The sequence below is a fragment of the Lygodium microphyllum genome, chromosome 24 (assembly GCF_053477565.2).
Source record: "Lygodium microphyllum isolate KBCC chromosome 24, Lygodium_microphyllum_v1.1.10, whole genome shotgun sequence".
NCBI lineage: Eukaryota > Viridiplantae > Streptophyta > Polypodiopsida > Schizaeales > Lygodiaceae > Lygodium > Lygodium microphyllum.
Genome location: NC_141158.1, coordinates 21,052,227 through 21,071,258, shown reverse-complemented (window position 1 = coordinate 21,071,258; position 19,032 = coordinate 21,052,227). Strand labels below are relative to the sequence as shown.

At 41.4% G+C, this 19,032-nt stretch overlaps 1 protein-coding gene across 1 annotated transcript in view; it reads right to left on the bottom strand.

Annotated features, from left to right (window-relative positions):
* IMP4 (Ribosomal RNA processing Brix domain protein) overlaps nt 1-19,032 on the bottom strand; it is a 63,075-nt gene that overhangs the window by 5,020 nt on the left and 39,023 nt on the right. Inside the window, exons 5-7 of the mRNA XM_087665283.1 lie at nt 18,325-18,468; nt 18,093-18,182; nt 17,898-18,004 (exon numbers count right to left, since the gene is read on the bottom strand). Of these exons, the coding sequence (XP_087521409.1) occupies nt 17,898-18,004; nt 18,093-18,182; nt 18,325-18,468 (341 nt within the window). The remainder of the gene's footprint in view (nt 1-17,897; nt 18,005-18,092; nt 18,183-18,324; nt 18,469-19,032) is intronic.

Sequence of the window (19,032 nt, the reverse complement as noted above, 5' to 3'; positions counted from 1 at the left end):
GCATGGACTTGGACACTCATAAGTGGAATAGTGTAAATCAAACAAGGAAGATAATCTCTCTTAAGCAATATTCAAAAGTGAAAAAGCATGTCTCATTGATGATTAGCCTCCTTCATGTCCAAACAATTCCATATACCACGGTTTTGAAATTGTGTTCCTATGAGCATTCAACTAAGTTTGTAATTACAGATATATACACACTAGCCTAGTTATTCACTTTAGCAAGAACCAAATAAAAAATGAGATAGATTGCAAGTTTATGACACACATGCACATACCCGCACAAAATTAATGTCCGTATTTCTCACATTCAAAGAAAATATAGTTTTGATCAATCAACAAAAATGTGTTTGATTGCAAGATTACAATGCATCTCACCTGCAGCTAAACAAAAGCCAAATGTCATGTAGAAATTATTGCAAGGTGGAAGAAATCTTGCCGTCTTTGTCAAACACTCGACAACTACTCCAATAGCAACATGACCTCTCAAAGTCATCCTTGCAAAAGATTTCAGAAAAGACAGGCACAAAAATGATTTTGCAAGTTTCATATGAGTTTTGTAAAATGGGTTCATTTAAGATGAAAATGATTAAAATCATATCTATTAGTTCTCTATGTTTTGCTCGTGGTTGTACACTCTGTGGTTTTTCTTTTGCAAATCTTAGCATATCTCCACAAACCTCCCAATTGCTTATACATTCAAGTCTATAATAGAACAACTTAGCACTATGAGCAAGTGCCCATCACTGTTGGGATATAAAGGCCCGGTAACCTCCGTGTATAGTTGAAACCAATCTTCCTCCTCGAATAGGGTGGTAAATCACTGATTACAACTTAGTTACAACAACAAACAATAAATGTGAATCTGAAAATGTAAATTTACCTAGTGATCTTGAATAATGCACACCCGATTGGCCCCAAAATTGGTGCCCCTTTCGGTATTTCTTTAGCTTTATTGAAGAAAAAGTTGACTTACAATGGAATTCTCCCAATCCCTTTCGGTATTTCAACTCCCCTTGCTGTCCAAAGTGACCAACAAGTCTTCAATCTATTTTGCCCCTTGATTCGGGACTCAATTGGCCTTCACCTACTTCATAGACAATGAAAATGCCCCAAATTCAATGGCTGGCTAGTCCTCCACCTAAATTCAGCTGAAATTCACCTTCAGTCTTGTTGAATCCAAGTCTTGGAGCTTCCAATTTTTGGCACGCTTCCCAAGGCTGCTAGTAAACCCTAATTTCTGCTGTAAATTAGGTTTTACAGCAGAGAAATTTGCAATTTCTCAGCCTCCAAGGGTCCAAATGCTGAGATCTTCGGAGCAAGGCTGTGAAATGGTTGGGAGATGAGAGGGAAAGCTACAGAGAGAGAAAATTCAGAGTTTTGTCGCGAAGAATGACTGAAAATCAATCAAGTGCAGCTGCTGCCCCGCCACAACAGCATGTAGACGCAAAGAACTGAAGAAAATCAGTCATTTACTGTTGCTGCCCTACCTCAACAGCCTGTAGATGCTATCTCCTGCTATCGATTGGTCTTCTTTTGCCCCTGGTTGCCTCAAAAGGTCCTCCAATGGTTACAAATCAAACCAGAAACCTCCCTCCCTGTCTCTTGCAAGCTGAATTTATAGAACTGCCTCTCTCCAGCCTCTGAAGACGTTTTTCAATCTTGCATGGGCATTTTTCACAAGTGGCAACCTTTCCAAATGGTTTTTTCAGCATTTTCCATAATTAAAAATTAATTTTCAGCCTTAAAATACTGAAAATTAATCTAATAATTATTTCGGGGCCTTGAAAAATAATCTGACTGGTCAATAATTAAATTGGCTAGGCAACTTCCATTCCCGAGTGTCTCTACGCCATCTTTGACCATCAGATTGGCATTAGGAACCATTAAACGCCACTTCTCTAGTGTCACCAACTGACACTTATGGCCAAATGGATGACCTAGGCCAACAACTGCCACCAAATACCACAAGTACCTGTGCGGCATAACTTATAGCAACTTTTGCCTTTGACATCCCGTGATTTCTTTGAATCTCGGGCTTGTAAATTTACTTTAACCCCAATTGCACCTCACATGTGCATCATTTACTTAATCATGTGATTAAAAATTAATCCACATGTTAAGTGAGATTTCAAAGATACATGTCCTCAAGACAATAGTACACACACATTGTACATGTGAACGCACCCTTTACGTGTCCTAAGTATAAATGCATTATATTCTTTGTGCACCAACACATTGTTGGTACACTCTAATCGACTTGTACCTTTCACTCTGCTCTGACTCTCTTCAGCCGTCACACTCTCACGCTCACTCCTGCTCGATCTCCATCTCTCTCAGTTGTGCCCCTCTTAGCTCCAACAACTGGTATCAGAGATTAAGACTCTGTGCGCTTCTGAGATCAAGAGGCAGTCGAGTGACTGCGGAACAAAGCCAATGTCCAATGACTAGACTCGCTGACAAGCTCTATGGTTCCAACAGGCGCACATGGAGGGACCAAACAGCAGTCGCAGGGGAGTGGCAGGCAAACGACCTTCAGACTGGCGAACGACTTATTGCAATTGACGACCGCGTGATGGTTTTCTTCAGGTAGACGACTGGGCGACAGGCGAATGATGGGCGACTGGCGGACATCGGAGCGACAGGCGAATGATGGGCGACTGGCGGGCAACAGGCAGGCGACGACTTCATCGTGACAGGCAGGCGTCGATCAACCAGTGGTTCGCGTCAGGGTCACACGACGATCGACGACCTTCTGTCAATCTCTCAAATTTAAAAAATTTCTTTTAATTTTTCAATTACTCTCCTTTTTTTTCACGGGAGTTCACACGCTAGAAGCACAGATCACAGATCTGTGAGGATTCAAGCCAGAAATTTGGGGCTTTTCCCAGATTTGACATCGTTCATGCCTATCAATAACTTTCGAGTCAAAAATTGCAGACATTGCGAGCGCTGACCCAAATTAAATTGGGGATTTTATCAATTTTGTCGAAATTTTACTTGAATTTCCTAATATTAGATCCCAAAAATTTGGGGTTTTTCATGTATTGGCAAAGTTTTGCTCAGTCAAATCAGATTGACTGACATTTATGCAATTTTGGACTTAAACTTTTGGGAATTTATGTAGAATTTGGTAAATTTTGCATCTTTTGTCCGTTTGGTGGTTGGTTCATGTACAAACAGCAGAGATTTATTTCTCGTTGAGAAAGCACAGCGGTGCATTTTGCTGGTTCAGCTTGTACTTTTGCAGATTAGTGCATTTACTCCTGTGTCCGTCATAAAATGGCTGCAACTTCTTCCAGTTCAGACATCAAGAGTTTGATGGAGATTAAACGGTTTGATGGTCATGGATTTGACCTTTGGAAAGACCATATGCAAGGCATTTTGTTCCTAAAGGATTGTGAGGACGCTTCGCAAGAAGATAAACCCGCACTAATGTTTAATGCAGATTGGGCTAGAGTGAATAAAAAAGCTCTGGCTTGCATAAAGATGGGTGTCATTGATGACATTCTGACAAACATTAAGGGTTTAGATACACGTTATGCAATATGGGAGAAGCTGAAAACTACTTATGACATCACCACACCTGTTAATCAGGTGCATTTAATGCGCAAATTGGTGAATATGCGACTGGATGAGTCAAAGCCTACAGCTGAGCACTTAAGTGCATTTATAGGGATTCTAAATCAGCTCAAAGATGCAAATTTGGACTTTGATGATAAGATGAGGGTGATCTTTTTTATCATGATACTGCCTAACTCTTGGGAGACCTTGGTGGTTTTACTCAGCAATAGCCCCAACCTCTCATATGATGGGGTCAGGGGTTCTATCTTGAATGAAGAAAGTAGACGTACGTCTAGTGGAGAAGGCAGCAAATCAGCTTATAATGTAAGAGGCAGGGCTGAAAAGAAAAATGCAAATGCAGGACACACAAACAGAAGCAAGAGCAAAGGAACGGATAAGAGTAACATTACTTGCTATCACCTTGGTCGAAAGGGCCACAAGAAACCTGATTGCAAGTATTACAAGATGGAACAAGAGAAAAAGAAAAATACAGGAGATTAAAAGAAGAAGGAAGAAAAGACAAATGCATCGGGGAAAACCAAAGGCAAAGAAAAGGCCAATGTGGCCTCTAGTGTGGTCATAGAGAAGCTTTCACATACAAAGGCTGATGTATTATGTGCAGTTGATTATGATGCCCTTGTATGTCACATGCAGGTTACCAAGACTGATGTGATGGATGTACTCTTGTCAATTGATGATGGTGTCACTCAGACTTGGATTGTCGACTCTAGAGTCTCTTTCCATGTAACTCCTTGCTTGGAGTGTTTTGCTATGTTCAATGCAAGCAGTTATGCAAAGGTGTATCTTGGAAACAACCATGCCTGCACCATTGATGGGATTGGAACATTACACTTGTCTTTAGACAATGGTCAAGAGCTTGTGTTGAAAGATGTCAAATATGTGCTTGGCATTAAAAAGAGTTTACTATTTGTTGGTCAGCTTGACTTGCATGGCTACACCACACTGTTTGGTTGTGTGGTTTGTGGAAAGTGAAAAAGAGTTCCATGTTGATTGCAAAAGGAACCAAAAAGGCCACTTTGTATTGTTTGCACTACAAAGCCTTGAATAGCAAGTTTCTTGTAGTTGCTGAAATTTGCAGCCACTTGGAGTTATGGCATAAGAGATTAGGCCATATGAGCCAAAAAGGACTTGATATCCTTACCTCTTTGAAGAGGGTTGATGAAAAAGGCTCTAAGCTTGATTTTTGTAATGAGTGTTTGTTTGGAAAGCAAATAAAATTTTCCTTTTACTCTGGTGTCTCACATAAGTCCAATGTCTTGGACGTAGTGCATTCTAATGTATGTAATATGCCCGTGAAATCGTTGGGTGGTGCTGCATATTTTGTCTCCTTTATTGATGACTGTTCCAAGAAGATTTGGATGTACTTGCTGAAACAGAAAAGTGAAGCGTTTGTTGTTTTTAAAACTTTTCATGCATTTGTGACCACTAAGACACATAGAAAGCTGAAATGCTTGAGAACTAATAGTGGGGGTGAGTTCACATCGACTGAATTCAAGTCATTTTGTGACTTGCATGGTATTAAGAGGGAGCTTACTGCCCCTTACAGCCCTTATTTAAAGGGGGTGGCTGAAAGATATAACAAGACTTTATGTGAAAGAGTGTGGTGCATGCTGTCCACTGCTAATCTCCCTCATGCATTTTGGGGAGAGGCACTCAAAACCACGGTTCACATTTGCAACCGCTCTCCAAACAGGTCCTTAAATAATGGCATCCCTAAGAAGGTTTGGTCTGGAAAAATCAGCCTCATATGACCATTTACGCATATTTGGTTGTGATGCTTTTGTGCATGTTAGGAATGAGCTGAGAAATAAACTTACCCAAATTCCACCAAAGGCATTTTCATGGGCTATGGTGATAAGGGTGAATTTGGCTACAAAGTGTGGTTACCTCAGTCAAAGAAAATTATTCGCAGCTGTAATGTTGTGTTCAATGAGGCAAAATTGCTAAAAGTCACTTTAGCCTCTAATGAAGATCTAAAAAATATGAAATTTCAGAGTTTGCAGCTACCCATTACTTCAGAAAATGAGCCGCAAGGTGCTGTACCACAAGCTGAAACTAATGATCAGCCGGTTATTTTAGACCCAGATGATGATGGATAGCAAATAGAAGCACAAGGAGGTCATGGACAACAAGATAGGCTTGCTGATTATGAAAATGCAGGTGTTGGAAATGAAAATGAACATGCTGTACAGCATGAATAGCATGCTGAAAATGGCTTACAGCAGCCAATAAATACTGAAAATAATATACCTCCAAATGTAGACCCAATTCCTGAAAATGTTGATCATTGGGTACGCAGGTCTACACGCGTAAGAAGGCAACCACATAGGTTTCACCCCTCCTTGCACTATGTGAGCCTCTTACATACAAAGAGGCCAAGTCATGTGAAATCAGTAATAAGTGGGAGCCAGCTATGCAGAAAGAAATTAAATCTCTATATGCAAATGATACTTGGGATCTTGTGTCACTACCCAAGGGAAGGAAGCCACTTCCAAACAAATGGATGTACAAAGTAAAGACAGCTGATGGAAAACCCAAGTATATGGCAAGGCTAGTTACCAAAGGTTATGCACAAAAGGAAGGGATTGACTTCCAAGAGGTCTTCTCACCTATTGTGAAGATGACCACTGTACATGTGCTTTTTGCTCTTACTACTGTTTTGGATTTAGAGCTATATCAAATGGATGTAAAAACAGCTTTTTTCCATGGCCACATTGATGAGGAAATCTACATGAAACAGCCCAAGGGCTTTGTAGTTCCTGGAAAAGAGCAGATGGTGTGTAAGCTAAAATGCAGCTTGTATAGGCTGAAGTAAGCACCACAGCAGTGGTACAAAAAGTTTGACACTTTTATGCTATCTCATGAGTTTACACACAACCATGCAAATCATTGCTTGTACATGAAAAAGGATACAGATGGCAGCCCCATCATACTTGTTTTGTATGTGGATGATATGTTACTAGCTAGGAAAAGAAAGACTAGCTTGGATGCTCTCAAAAATCAGCTAAAATCAGCTTTCTCCATGAAAGATTTGGGGAATGCAGAGCATATTTTGGACATGAGGATTCGTAGAGATAGAATGCAGAAATTGATGTTTTTATCTCAAGTAAAGTACATTGAAAAGGTACTTGACAAATTTAGCATGGCTGAAGCTAAGCCTTTTGGGATACCCTTACCTCCTTATCTCAAGCTTAGCAAAGAAAACAGCCCGAAAGATGACGTGGAAGCAAATGCTATGAAGGGAGTTCCTTATGCATCAACTTGTCGCTCTCTTATGTATGCTATGGTTGCTACTCGTCCTGACATTGCTCATGCAGTGGGAGTTATTAGCAGGTTTATGTCAAATCCTAGCAAAGCACATTGGGAGGCTGTCTATTTGCTATGGGCAGAGTGCACTTAGTTTGCAAGGTTGTGATGCAGACATGGCAGGTGACTTGGACACTCGTCCACCAACGGGTATGTCTTTACAATTGCTAGTGGGGTTGTTTTTTGGTATTCTAGGTTGCAGAACATTGTTGCACTGAGTACCATTGAAGCTGATTACATATCAGCTACTACTGAAGCTTCTAAGGAAGCTATATGGTTGAGCAGACTTGCAGATGATCTCGGCATATCTATGGGTACTGCAATTTTGGGATGTGATAGCCAGAGTGTTGTGTATCTAGCTAAGAATGCCATGTATCATTCATGCACAAAGCATATAGATGTGTGATATCACTTCATCAGACAGATTCTGGAAGATGGTCAAATCACATTGACCAAGATTAAAACACAAGATAACCCTGCAGATGTTCTCACTAAAAGTCTAAGCAAAGCTCAGCACGAACATTGCATTCGACTAGTGGGAGTTGGTTCGCTAGAGGTTCATATCGGACCTTAAGTGGGAGGTTGTTGTTGGAGCTAAGAGGGGCACAATTGAGAGAGATGGAGATCGAGCAAGAGTGAGCGTGAGAGTGTGACGGCTGAAGAGAGTCAGAGCAGAGTGAAAGGTACGAGTCAATTAGAGTGTACCAACAATGTGTTGGTACACAAAGAATAAGATGTATTTATAATTAGGGCACGTAAAGGGTGCGTTCACATGTACAATGTGCGTGTACTATACACGGAGGTTACCGGGCCTTTATATCCCAGCAATCACCATTGTTAAACTCAAAAAGTGCATTATATATTAAACCTTCATTAGCTCACTGAATAGCCCCAAAACTCCAATGCACTTAATGTGCTTCAATGACCCATATGCAAACCCATACACTTTTGGTTGGTTTCATCTCTATAACTAAGAGAGTGTGTTGGGTCACTTGCATCCCTTTGCTATCCTGATTCTCCAGTCTTCAAACTCCAATCATATGGTGGCTGCCTACTTAATTGGTTTCCGCCTGTTAACGCCTTCATTCAGCCCCTTTGCAACTGCTTCAGCCCCTACCTGAAGTTTCCAACTTCTTCCCTGATCTATACAGACATCCAAACAGCTGTGTTTTCATTAGAGCAGGCTGCCCTGCTGCTGTTCATCCCAGAAAGGACTCCTATACAGCTGCGTTTTGTTCTAGCAGACCACCCTGCTGTTGTCCAGCATGCAGAGGCTCATTCTGCTGCTGTGTTTCATTTCCAGCAACATTATTCAGCATTCAAAGACTGTAGTTAGGCTGCACACTGCTGTGTTTAGCTTCTCTGGCCACAGAGACCTGCTGTGCTTTGGTTTCAAGCCTGTTGCCCTGCCGTTCACACACCCTCCTCTACCTCAACACAGTGATTGCTGCACTAGGGGTCCATTACTAGAGGAGACCCTCCTCCCTCAGCCTGCTCCCACGAGAGCTATTGGCAGTTCGACTGCTCTACCCTTGAGCATTTCATTTGTTCATTCATTATTATTCATTCATTCATTATTCAGCACTTATTCATTCGTTCAATTTATCATAATTCTTCAATTTAGTGTTCTGCATTACTGCCTTTGTTCACAGTGTTTCAATCACTGGTATACATACTATGTTTCCTTTTGTAAACCCTAGCATATTTCCACATGGTAACAGAGCTGGTGGTCTTCTAAAGAGTATCCTGAGGCTATTGTGGACTAGGACTATTTGCTTTGTTCATGTTGTGGGTGTGGAGCTTCTGAATGCGACCAGCATCTAAGGCGGGTATACCTCAATGGAGGTCAAACAGATAGAGAGAGACCCCCACACAGTTCTTGCAAGTACGCAAACTAAATGGATAATGTCATGAGGACATGTATTTTGAAACCTCACTTAACATGTGGATTAGTTTTTAATCACATGGTTAAGTAAATGTTGCACATGTGAGGTGTAACTAGGATTAGAGTAAATTTACAAGCCCGGACCTGAGGAAATCACAAGATGTCAAAGGCTAAAATGCTATAGCTGCATAGGTACTTGGTGATATTTGGTGCCAACTATTGACCTAGGTCATTCATTTGGCCATAAGTGACAGTTGGTGACACTGGAGAAATGGTGTTTAATAGTACTTAACGTCAATCTAATGGTCGAAGATGGCACAGAGACACTCAAGAATAGAAGTTGTCTAGCCAATTGAATTATTGGCTAATCAAATAATTTTTCTGGGCACCGAAATAATTATTAGATTAATTTTCAATATTTAAAGACTAAAAATTAATATTTAATTGTGGATAATACTTTAAAAAACATTTGGGAAGGCTGCCACTTGTCAAATATGTCCATATAAGACTATAAAACATCTTTAGAGGCTAGGGAGAGGCATTTTAGTGCATTCAACCTGCAAGAGAAAGGGAGAACATGTTGTTGGTTCGATCTGCAGCCATTGGAGGATCTTTTGAGGCAGCCACGGGCAAGAGGGGACCAATCTGCAGAAGGCAATAGCATCTGCAGACTGTTGAGACAAGGCAACAATAATAGATGACTCATTTTCTTCAGTTCTTCACGAAGAAAGTCTGAATTTTCTCTCTCCTTGGCATTCCCTCACATCTCTGAGCCTTTCTACAACCTTGAATTTTCGCACTCCTCGGCATTCCCTCACATCTCCCAGCCTTGCTCTAAAGATTACAGCATTGAGATCACCGAAGGCTGAGAAATTTCAGATTTCTCTAATGTAAACCCTAATTTGCAACAAAAATTGGTACTTAGCAATGGCCTCGGGAAGCGTGCAAGAAATTGGAAACTCCAAGACTTGAATTCAATAAGGCTAAAGCTAATTTCAATCAAGTTCAAGTGGAGGGACTAGCAAATCAATGAATTTGGGATATTTTCCATCTCCATCAAAGTGGATGAAGGCCAATTGAATGCCCGAATCAAGGGGCAAATCAGATTGAAGACTTGCTGGTCATTTTGGATAGCAAGGGGTGTTGGAATCCGAAAGGGATTGGGAAAATCCCATTGCACATCAACTTCTTCTTCAATTAAGTTAAAAGAAAGACCGAAAGAGGCACCAATTTTGGGGCCAACAAGGTGTCCAATCTCTAATCATTAAAGTGGTAAAGTGTGCACTTTCAATTTATGTGAATTTTATGCTTGCCGTAAGAGGGCTAACTCTCAAACATCCAAAGGCACCACTCTTGGATCTCAAACTAACACACGTATGTTTCCAACCAACAAGTATTTCCCTTGTAGCTATCATCAAAATAGACTTATACCTCATTATAGCACTTGATGATAGCTTGAGAATCCATCTAGGTATTTGGATAGACTTACACTTATAGTGATTTGCATCGCTATAGCCTAAGAATCCATCTAGGAAGCTGTAATTTTCCTTGTCTATCATAGCATGCTCCATATATGGCAACGAATAATGGTCTCTCTTGGTGGCTACATTCACTTTTTTGTGCATACTTTGACTTTGCTATTTGTCCTTGAGTACACTACAATGGTTAATACTAGTCTATATACTCAATGTTATAGATGAAATCAGAATTTAAGAGTTTATCCAACTTATAGCAAATAGCGCCACATCCCATTGTTCTTTGTTGATAACTAGCCAACCATCCTCTTGGGCTACAAAGAAGGTTCCTACACAGACTCCACCGAGTGTGCCTTCTGCCTCCAAGGGCATACTCACCGGTAAGAACTAAGCTGCCCACACCTCTAATGGCTGCATTGGCTCTCTCAAGGGAGGACTAGCCAACCCTGTGGGATTGTTGCATCAATCTCCCTTCTCTTGGGATCTCGCCTCTACCCCTCTCCAACATCCTACAACATGGTGTTAAGCCTTCCAACCTGCCATCTTGTAGAAATCTCTCCAAACCATGATAGAGTGGGCAAGGCTAGCCTCCCCAACAACCTACTGAATATGACAGCCCTCTCTTAGATACAACTTGTCACAATCTCTGATCCATGGGTTCCAAACGACTAGTTGTTGATCAATCTCCTCCTAGTATGCTAGGGGCTACTACTCCAAGGCCTTACACAAAGATTGCAAGACATGTATCAAGTTGCAAAGAAAGGATGATCTAGGTGGCATGGTCTGTGTCATAGTGACGATCCATCTCAAGGATAGTCTCCACTTCCCACCTAGCCAAGGTTTGTACTCTTGAAAGCCCTCTTGGAGAACTTTCCATGTCTATCCACCTAGAGCAAGCCCTCGAACCACTAGCTTACCCAACAGGGCCTAAATACTTTGGATCAATGATCCCAAAGCCCCTCATGGGACAATTACGGATGATGGTCTCCTAAGACACCTTGGCCCAGAAATCCCTACACCATCTCACCCATGGGAAATTTGGCCCCACGTGGCATAGCTAAACCTTGAATAATGAAAAGAAACATGCTATGTACCAAATCATCCCAAAAGGAGCCTGGCTGATTGACCACTAGGGCCTTGACCAACAAGGAGATGCAAACCATGCTCAAGTAAGTCAGCTTCTACGAAATGGAGTCAAGCATCAGCATAAACTCCTACATTGTTGCTATGTCAAGTCCCACCTAAAAGCAAAGGTACTTGACGTTGTGACCCCCCCCCCCCCCAAAATAAAACCTTCCAAAACCCAAGTAGATGCCCTACTCGGTGCTAGCATTTGGATGTGTAAGAAAATGAACCAACTTCCTCTGGTTGATTTTCGCACCTGTTGCCATGTAGAACACCTCTAGTGTCATTCTATCTCTCCAATGACACTCTATGGCCTCGAAGAACAAAAGTACATTGTCCAGGATGCTCCTACCCTGGATGAAGCCTATTTGTGTATCATCTAGGAGAATGGGGTCGAGTTGGCTGCCAATCATCCTTGCTAGTGCCTTACAAGCAACTAACAACAGGGTGATCGACCATTACTGGGAAAGCTCCAAGCAATCTCCCCCTTTGGGGAGGAGACTAACTAGGCTTGCTAACATGCTGCCTAGCATTCATCCACAACTAAGGGGCCATCTTGTGACTGGAAGGCCTAGAAAAGCTCCTCCTCAGTGAATGGCGAAAGGAGAATCATCCTATCTCGACTATCACAAGGGATGGGATAAGTCAATGGCTAGTCCCATCACACCCTCAAGACATGATCGAGCTCTTCATAGTATTCATGAATAGCTCTGGTCTCTCAAAGTGCACTGCTAGTGCACCTAGAAGAACTCCCTACACAGTGTTCCTTTCCATGCCCAAAATGTCATTGAGATGTAGATAAAAAAAACTCTATCCTCTTGTCCTCTAGGCTCATGAGAGCCATCTACGCCCACAACACCTAGGTGTGGAGGACAAGATTCCAAAAGACTCATATAGCAACCTTTGTATGACTCCAAAGCCCCATCAAAAGAACCCTCTTCTCCTCCCGACACTATTGTCCAGCTTGGAGGGCTGTCTCTTGACAAATCCTGCTCAACTCTCCCAAGGTCGTTGCTACCACCTCTACAATCCCTCCATCTTGCATCCAATCCCTAGTCCAGAGTTGTACAATATATCTCCTCACTTGCTCATGCACATAGGTCAAGTCTGGGATATGGCATGAGCATGGATCAAGGGCTGAAGCAAGGGTATCTAATGTCAGGAACACCAAAGCGTGATCTAATAGGGTGGTCCCTGCCAGCTGACCCACCTACCCTCCTGTGCACAACCCCTCCCTCACATAAAACATGTCCAACCACTCTACAAAGAAGCCACCCAACCGCCTATACCCCCAAGAAGTCACATTTGCACAAAGCCTAGTCCCTCCAAGCATCATGGACTCCTACTGCAAAGCTAAGAGCTTCCCAAGCCTCTTATGCCTTGGAAGTCCATGCCTTGGCTCTATTAGTCCTCTAAAGCCTGATCTTTATGCTACCATAGGCTAAGCCTTACTTGGCACCTTTTTAGTTGTCTTGCGTTCTACACTTCTTCATTGACTTTTGCATTTACTTCCACTACACAGACACACTTAGATCCACTTCTCACTTCAGCAAAGTTTCCAAAGCATCTCAATATGAAACAACTAATATGCACATTCTAGTTTCTCTTTTGATACTTACATGTTGGGTTTTATATTTCTGTTCATGACTAACACTGTAGGTATCTACTAGTCTTGCCTCTCCTTACCTTTCTTTCAGTTATGGTACTTTTATCATTCTACATAAGTAAGTACACCATTGGTTTGTTTATTATCATGGGACCATTACCTTGGTGGTTGTACCTTTACTTCATGACACAAGAGCTAGTAAATACATAGATGAAAGAACTGGAAAAAGCTTTGAGCCTCAAGAGTCAAAAATCGAGGATCAAAGCTCTACATTTTTCTCTTGCCCTTCTTCCTGACAAGACTCTGAAAGTTCATTATCATCATCATCACCATCATCATCATTATTACCACCATCGAGGCCTAGGTCCTACAGAGTTAAATCGCAGCAGTTTTGAAGACGCCAAGATATAATCGTTAAATTTTGGGCACTGGAACTGTTTTTTTTTTTTTTTTTTTGGACAAGTAGGCAATGAATAACATACTTTCATACTTTTCATATATTTGCAAAGTATGTTATCCAAAACATACTTGGCCGACACAACAAGTATGTTGTTCAAAACATACTTCATTTTTTTCAGACGTATGCAAATGTTTGTTTGCTCAAACATACGAGTATGAAAAAAACCATGCCTCACACACACACACCTTATTCAAAATCATCCACATGTATGTGCACACATACACACATATACCCACACCCCAAACCCATCTCCTTTGCAAAACTCAAATGCACTTAGTGTGCTTCAGTATCCCATAAGCAACCCACACCCTTTTGGTTGGTTCCATTTCTTTAAACTGAGAGTGTGTTAGGTTACTTGCATCCCTTTGCCATCCTGATTCTTCAGAGCTGCCCCTCTGGCTGGTACGACCCTGATCATCTGGTGGCTGCCCACTGCTATGTTTAATTTCAACCTATTGTCACCTTCATTCAGCCCCTGTGCAACTGCTCCAACCCTGCCAACAGCTATGATTTTATTAGAGTATGCCACCATGCTGGAGGACTTCTGCACGGATATGTTTTGTTCCAGCAGGCTGCCCTGCTGCTCATGGCGGTTCATCCTACTGTTGTGTTTCATCTCCAACATCGTTATTCAGCATCCAGATACCGTGGCCAGGCTGCACACTGTTGGGTTTACCTTCTCCAGTTTCAAAGTCCTGTGTTTTGGCCTCCATCGTGCTGCCCTGCCATTCACAGCCTTCCACATCAGTCTACTGCATCAACTGGCCAATGGTTGTTGCATTTACATCACCCTCACCTCCAATCTGCGACATCCTTCCCATCCTCTGCCTCAACATGATGCACTTGGGATCCATTACAAGAGAACAACACTCTCAACACTACTCCCTTGGCTCACTCCCATGAAAGGCCATTGGCTGTTCAACTTCCCTAGCCTTGAGCATTGTCTACATACATTCATTCCTTTCCATTCACTCATTATTCAGCAATTTTCTTTCATTCAGTTCATCTTCATTGTTCAATTCTTGGTTCTGCAGCCTTCTAGTGCCGCTTGATTCCTTCTACATCATCATTGCTAGCGTTTGGTTCTCCAGCAGCATCCGCCATCATCATTTTGCAGTTTCCTCTCCTCCGACACTCTAATTAGTAGTCACACCCCTCGAGATGCGTCTCAAATGGACCCTCTATTTGCTACATTTGCAACCTTCTAGTGCCACCTAGTTCCTTCTGCATCATCATTGCTTGTGTTTGGTTCTCCAACACCATCTACCATCATCATTTCTCTCCTTTGACACTCAAATTAGTGGTCACACCCCTCGAGATCTGTCTCCAATGGATGTCACTCTCCGACACTACTATTCTACCATTGTACACTCTTACATTCATTTACAGTTTTCATTCACTTCAGAGTTGTTCTTTTTCTCTCTCCTTCTGTTTGTATTTAAAATTAAAGTTTTGCTTTTAGAGTTTGAGTTTTACACGTTTTTGTCTATATCATTGTGTTTCTATCATGGTCGTACATAGTGTGTTTCCTCAGTGCAAACCATAGCAGCTCCTCCAAAGTTTTCTTCACATGGTATCAAAGCCGGTGCTCTTATAAAGAGTATCCCACGAATATTGTGGAGTGCTAGTTTTTGTAGGAGGCACACAAACAACTTGTAACTAAATGACAACATCTCAATCATCTTATTCTCGGGACCCAATGATGTCTTATCAAGCTTCCCTATCACTAGAGGCCCTAAGGAGGCATTATGGACTCAGTGAGGAATATGACACCCCACCTTCACCTTCACCTTCTTTGATTTCTAATATTCCAGATTTCAATCTCATGATAAAGGAGTTTCAAGAGTACTTGCGGATCACATTAGTTAAACTTACACCCCTCCTATCAACTTGGCTACTGCATCAAGACTAGTTGGTGAGACTGCCCAACTCTCAGATCATGGAGGATATACGATATTTGAGACGACAAGTGACCCATCTTCTTCATCTCAGCTAAGCCCAATGTCAAGTTTATACAACCCCTTTGAGTCATATGAATCAAAACCTTCTCCTGTTTTTCCTTTTGGTGTATAGAACGTGGATAATTTTTTATATGCCGACTTCAATAGACGAGGCTCGCAAAGCAAACATCCTTCATCACGTATATCTACATCTTATGTTTCGTTTGAGCACATAAGCCACTCTTCTCATATCGCTCCCATCCCACCCTCTTCTAGCCCACACCTTGATTTCCTCTCTTCTTCCTTTCAAAACCTCGGATTACACTCTCATCTTGATCACATCCATCAATGGAAAGTGTGCAATGCCACACCCAATATTGAGTTAATGCAAGGGTTGTTTCCTTAGTTCCACTCTCAGTTATAACATTTTTCCCTCACATCTAAGCATTGAAGTCATCTCATTGACTGCTATACAGCAAGAGATCGCACTCGATATATCAATCTCAATTTTGAGCTTTTGGAGTTTTCCATTAAGAAAAGGGATAATCTAAAAGTCAAGTTGACCAAATATCGGCAATTACTCACGGACTTTGCCACTATTGGCTCCCCGAAGTCAAACAATGATCAGGTCATGTTCTTCTTGAACAAGTTGCTTAACAAATGCTTCCATTTCATCCAACACATTATCTCATTACCTACATTGCCGACCTTCTATAATTTTGAGTGCCAATTCTTGCATTACACAAGGTAGCATGACCAAGTTCACAAGAGATCCTCATACATCCTTATTCGAAAAGGGAGCTAGTTGCATCTTCTTCCCAAGGAAAAACCAACAATGGCAAGAACTCGCAAGATGCAAAGGCAAGCCAAACCAAGGGTGACTCCCCTTCTTCAAACGGAACCAAAGAAACAAAACCTATCTAGCAACAACTCCCTAAGAAAAATAGGTTTTATACACACAGTTAAGATCGGGCCATGTGGACGAGAAGTGTCATACCAAACCAAGGGTCTACCTTCTAAGAAACTATAGCAAACAACTACAATGAAAAACCCAGTGGAGCTATGCTTCCTGTTGCTGCCCCATCTCCTACTCTTCGACCCTAACGGCTACTAGACATGTAACAGTGTTATACCAAACCAAGGGTCTACCTTCTAAGAAACTATAGCAAACAACTACAATGAAAAACCCAGTGGAGCTATGCTTCCTGTTGCTGCCCCATCTCCTACTCTTCGACCCTAACGGCTACTAGACATGTAACACACGGACAATCTCAGCGACCATCCTTCTCTACTCTTGAGGGTCATCTAATTAGTCTACGAGTACCAATCCCATTACACTTTACACATCCACTTCACATTCACTATCACGAGGATGTGAAATTTTTTAGATGCTTTTCTCTTGCTAGTAACATTTGATTAGCTCAATAATCAAATGTGCAAGGTTGTAAGACACATGTGATACACATGGCAGTTATTTCATGGCAATAGACCAAGGACCCCGAGGAGGCAACGGGTATCAAAGAAAAAAGTAGTGAAAAGTTATGCCAGTTCAATTTTGGATGTCAATTGGTGTCAGTTTTGGCCCTAGGACAATTAATTGGCCATTAAGTATCAATGGTGATACTAGGGACTAGGCATTAATCAATTCATCAATGTCAATCTAAGGATCCATTAAGGCTAAGAACCACTTGGGGTTGCAAATGGCCTAGCCAATTAAATTGTGGATGGACATTTTTAATTTTGGGCAAGGTCAAAAAGGCTGAAATTAATTTTTAGAATTAATTAATTCTCCAAATTAATTCATCGGCTGGAATTTGCTAGAGAATGGGATTAGAAGGCTGCCGTTGGCAAAAATGCCCATGCAATCAAAGAGAAGGCTGTTTGGGGCTGCTGAACTGTGATGTTAGACCTACATCACTCAAAGTGAAAGAAATTGGAGCCATGCTACTGATCTTCACATTATTGTTAAGCTTTTAACTTCATAGACAATCTGCCCCAAACACTTTCCATGATGTTTCAAGCTTCATCCCCCCCTCAGTTGTTGATCCCTAGTTGAACATCCACAATACAACACAAAGGTTTGGAGGTCAATAGGGACAACAACTAACCAAGCCTACTTTTAAAGTTGTGGATTTTGGTGACTAGGTTTCCTTCTCTTTCAACCTAGATGAGATTAGGGATGTTGCTGTTGCATGTGCAGCTGAAAATACTTGCGTGTGCATAAATATCTTGACAAGGATGTGCAAATCAGAGTGACAATTAGTTTACTCTGCATCCTATACAGAGCTGAGCATAAACTTACAATCTCCATCAAAATAGATTATCTAGACACAATTTAGAGCAAGATCTATACTGGAAGGTGGTCAGAAATAATGTATGGTAGCCAGAAAGTTGCTGGTGCAAGTCAATGCTTTCTCCAGAAGAGAAATCTATTCTGATAAAGCAATGGAAAGAAAACAAAAATTGTATATCTAACATAAAAAATGGAAATGATCGGCTAAGGGCCAAGGCATACCTGAATGAGATGTAATCAGCCTGATTTGCAAAGGTTATGATGCGTTTGGAATCTGGTTTTGGAACTGGAAATAGATGTTTCAAGATATTGGCTGTTCTCAATCCAAGCTGCAAGTATGAAAATTCATTTCATAAATACCCATCAAGTGAATTCCCGCATTGTTTGTGATCTTTAACAACTATCTATAATCCTCACCTTAGTACTGAAATTGTTCAAGATGAGATGTGGATAAGCCTCAGACATGGTTCCCAAGGCTTCTTTGTCTTTAATATCATGCCTAGTAACCTTAAAAAATTTACAGCACAATTCAGACCATAAGCACTCTCAAAATGCCTTACATTGGATCATCTTGATAGTGTGTAGCACACATTTCTAGGAATATCATAAGACTTCTGTTATCCAACAAGATATTTATCTTGATCATTACCACATTGAGTAGGCCAAAGTATGCAGTCGGACCAAAGGGCAAGTGGCAAACAATCAAGCCATCTGGCTCACCCCGATGCTCATGCACCATTATTATGTCCGTAAAATCATTAGCACGGCAGGCCTCTACGATTTCTGAGATCACCTGATACACATTCCAAGAAACTCATTAGTCCTTACAGATTTTTGTACCTTTGGGAGAAAATCTTACGCTCTCATGCTAAAGTAGGCACATAAGTATTAGTGTTTTCTTGGTAAAGTTAGCCATACAGTAGTCTCCCAACTTTTCTTGGCAAAGTGATTAAAGTTCAGCCTCATATCTATATCCCAAAGTACAAAGTCAGCATAAGTTTATAAAATGTGTTTCTTCTTCCTTGACTGTCATCAAGTCGAAGAAGGAAAACAATTTCCTCCATTGCTAAGGGAGCAGCAGAGCAGAACATCACTCCCACTCAAAACTACATCCCTTCCTTTCTGCTAATGCTTCTTATGCTTTATGGACAATTGTCTGTCATGCCCCTAGGCAACACATTCATAGCACTGAAATTGCTCAAATGTATCATAAAACAGTCCGCCCCAACCCAAGCTTTAAAATAAGCAAGCAGCAAAATTTGAGTATGAAAAAAGGCACACTTATGAGGGGTAAGGAGGCAGCAAGGAGCAGGAATGTTACGCTCTCATTCAAAATGTTAGTATAATCAGGATTGGG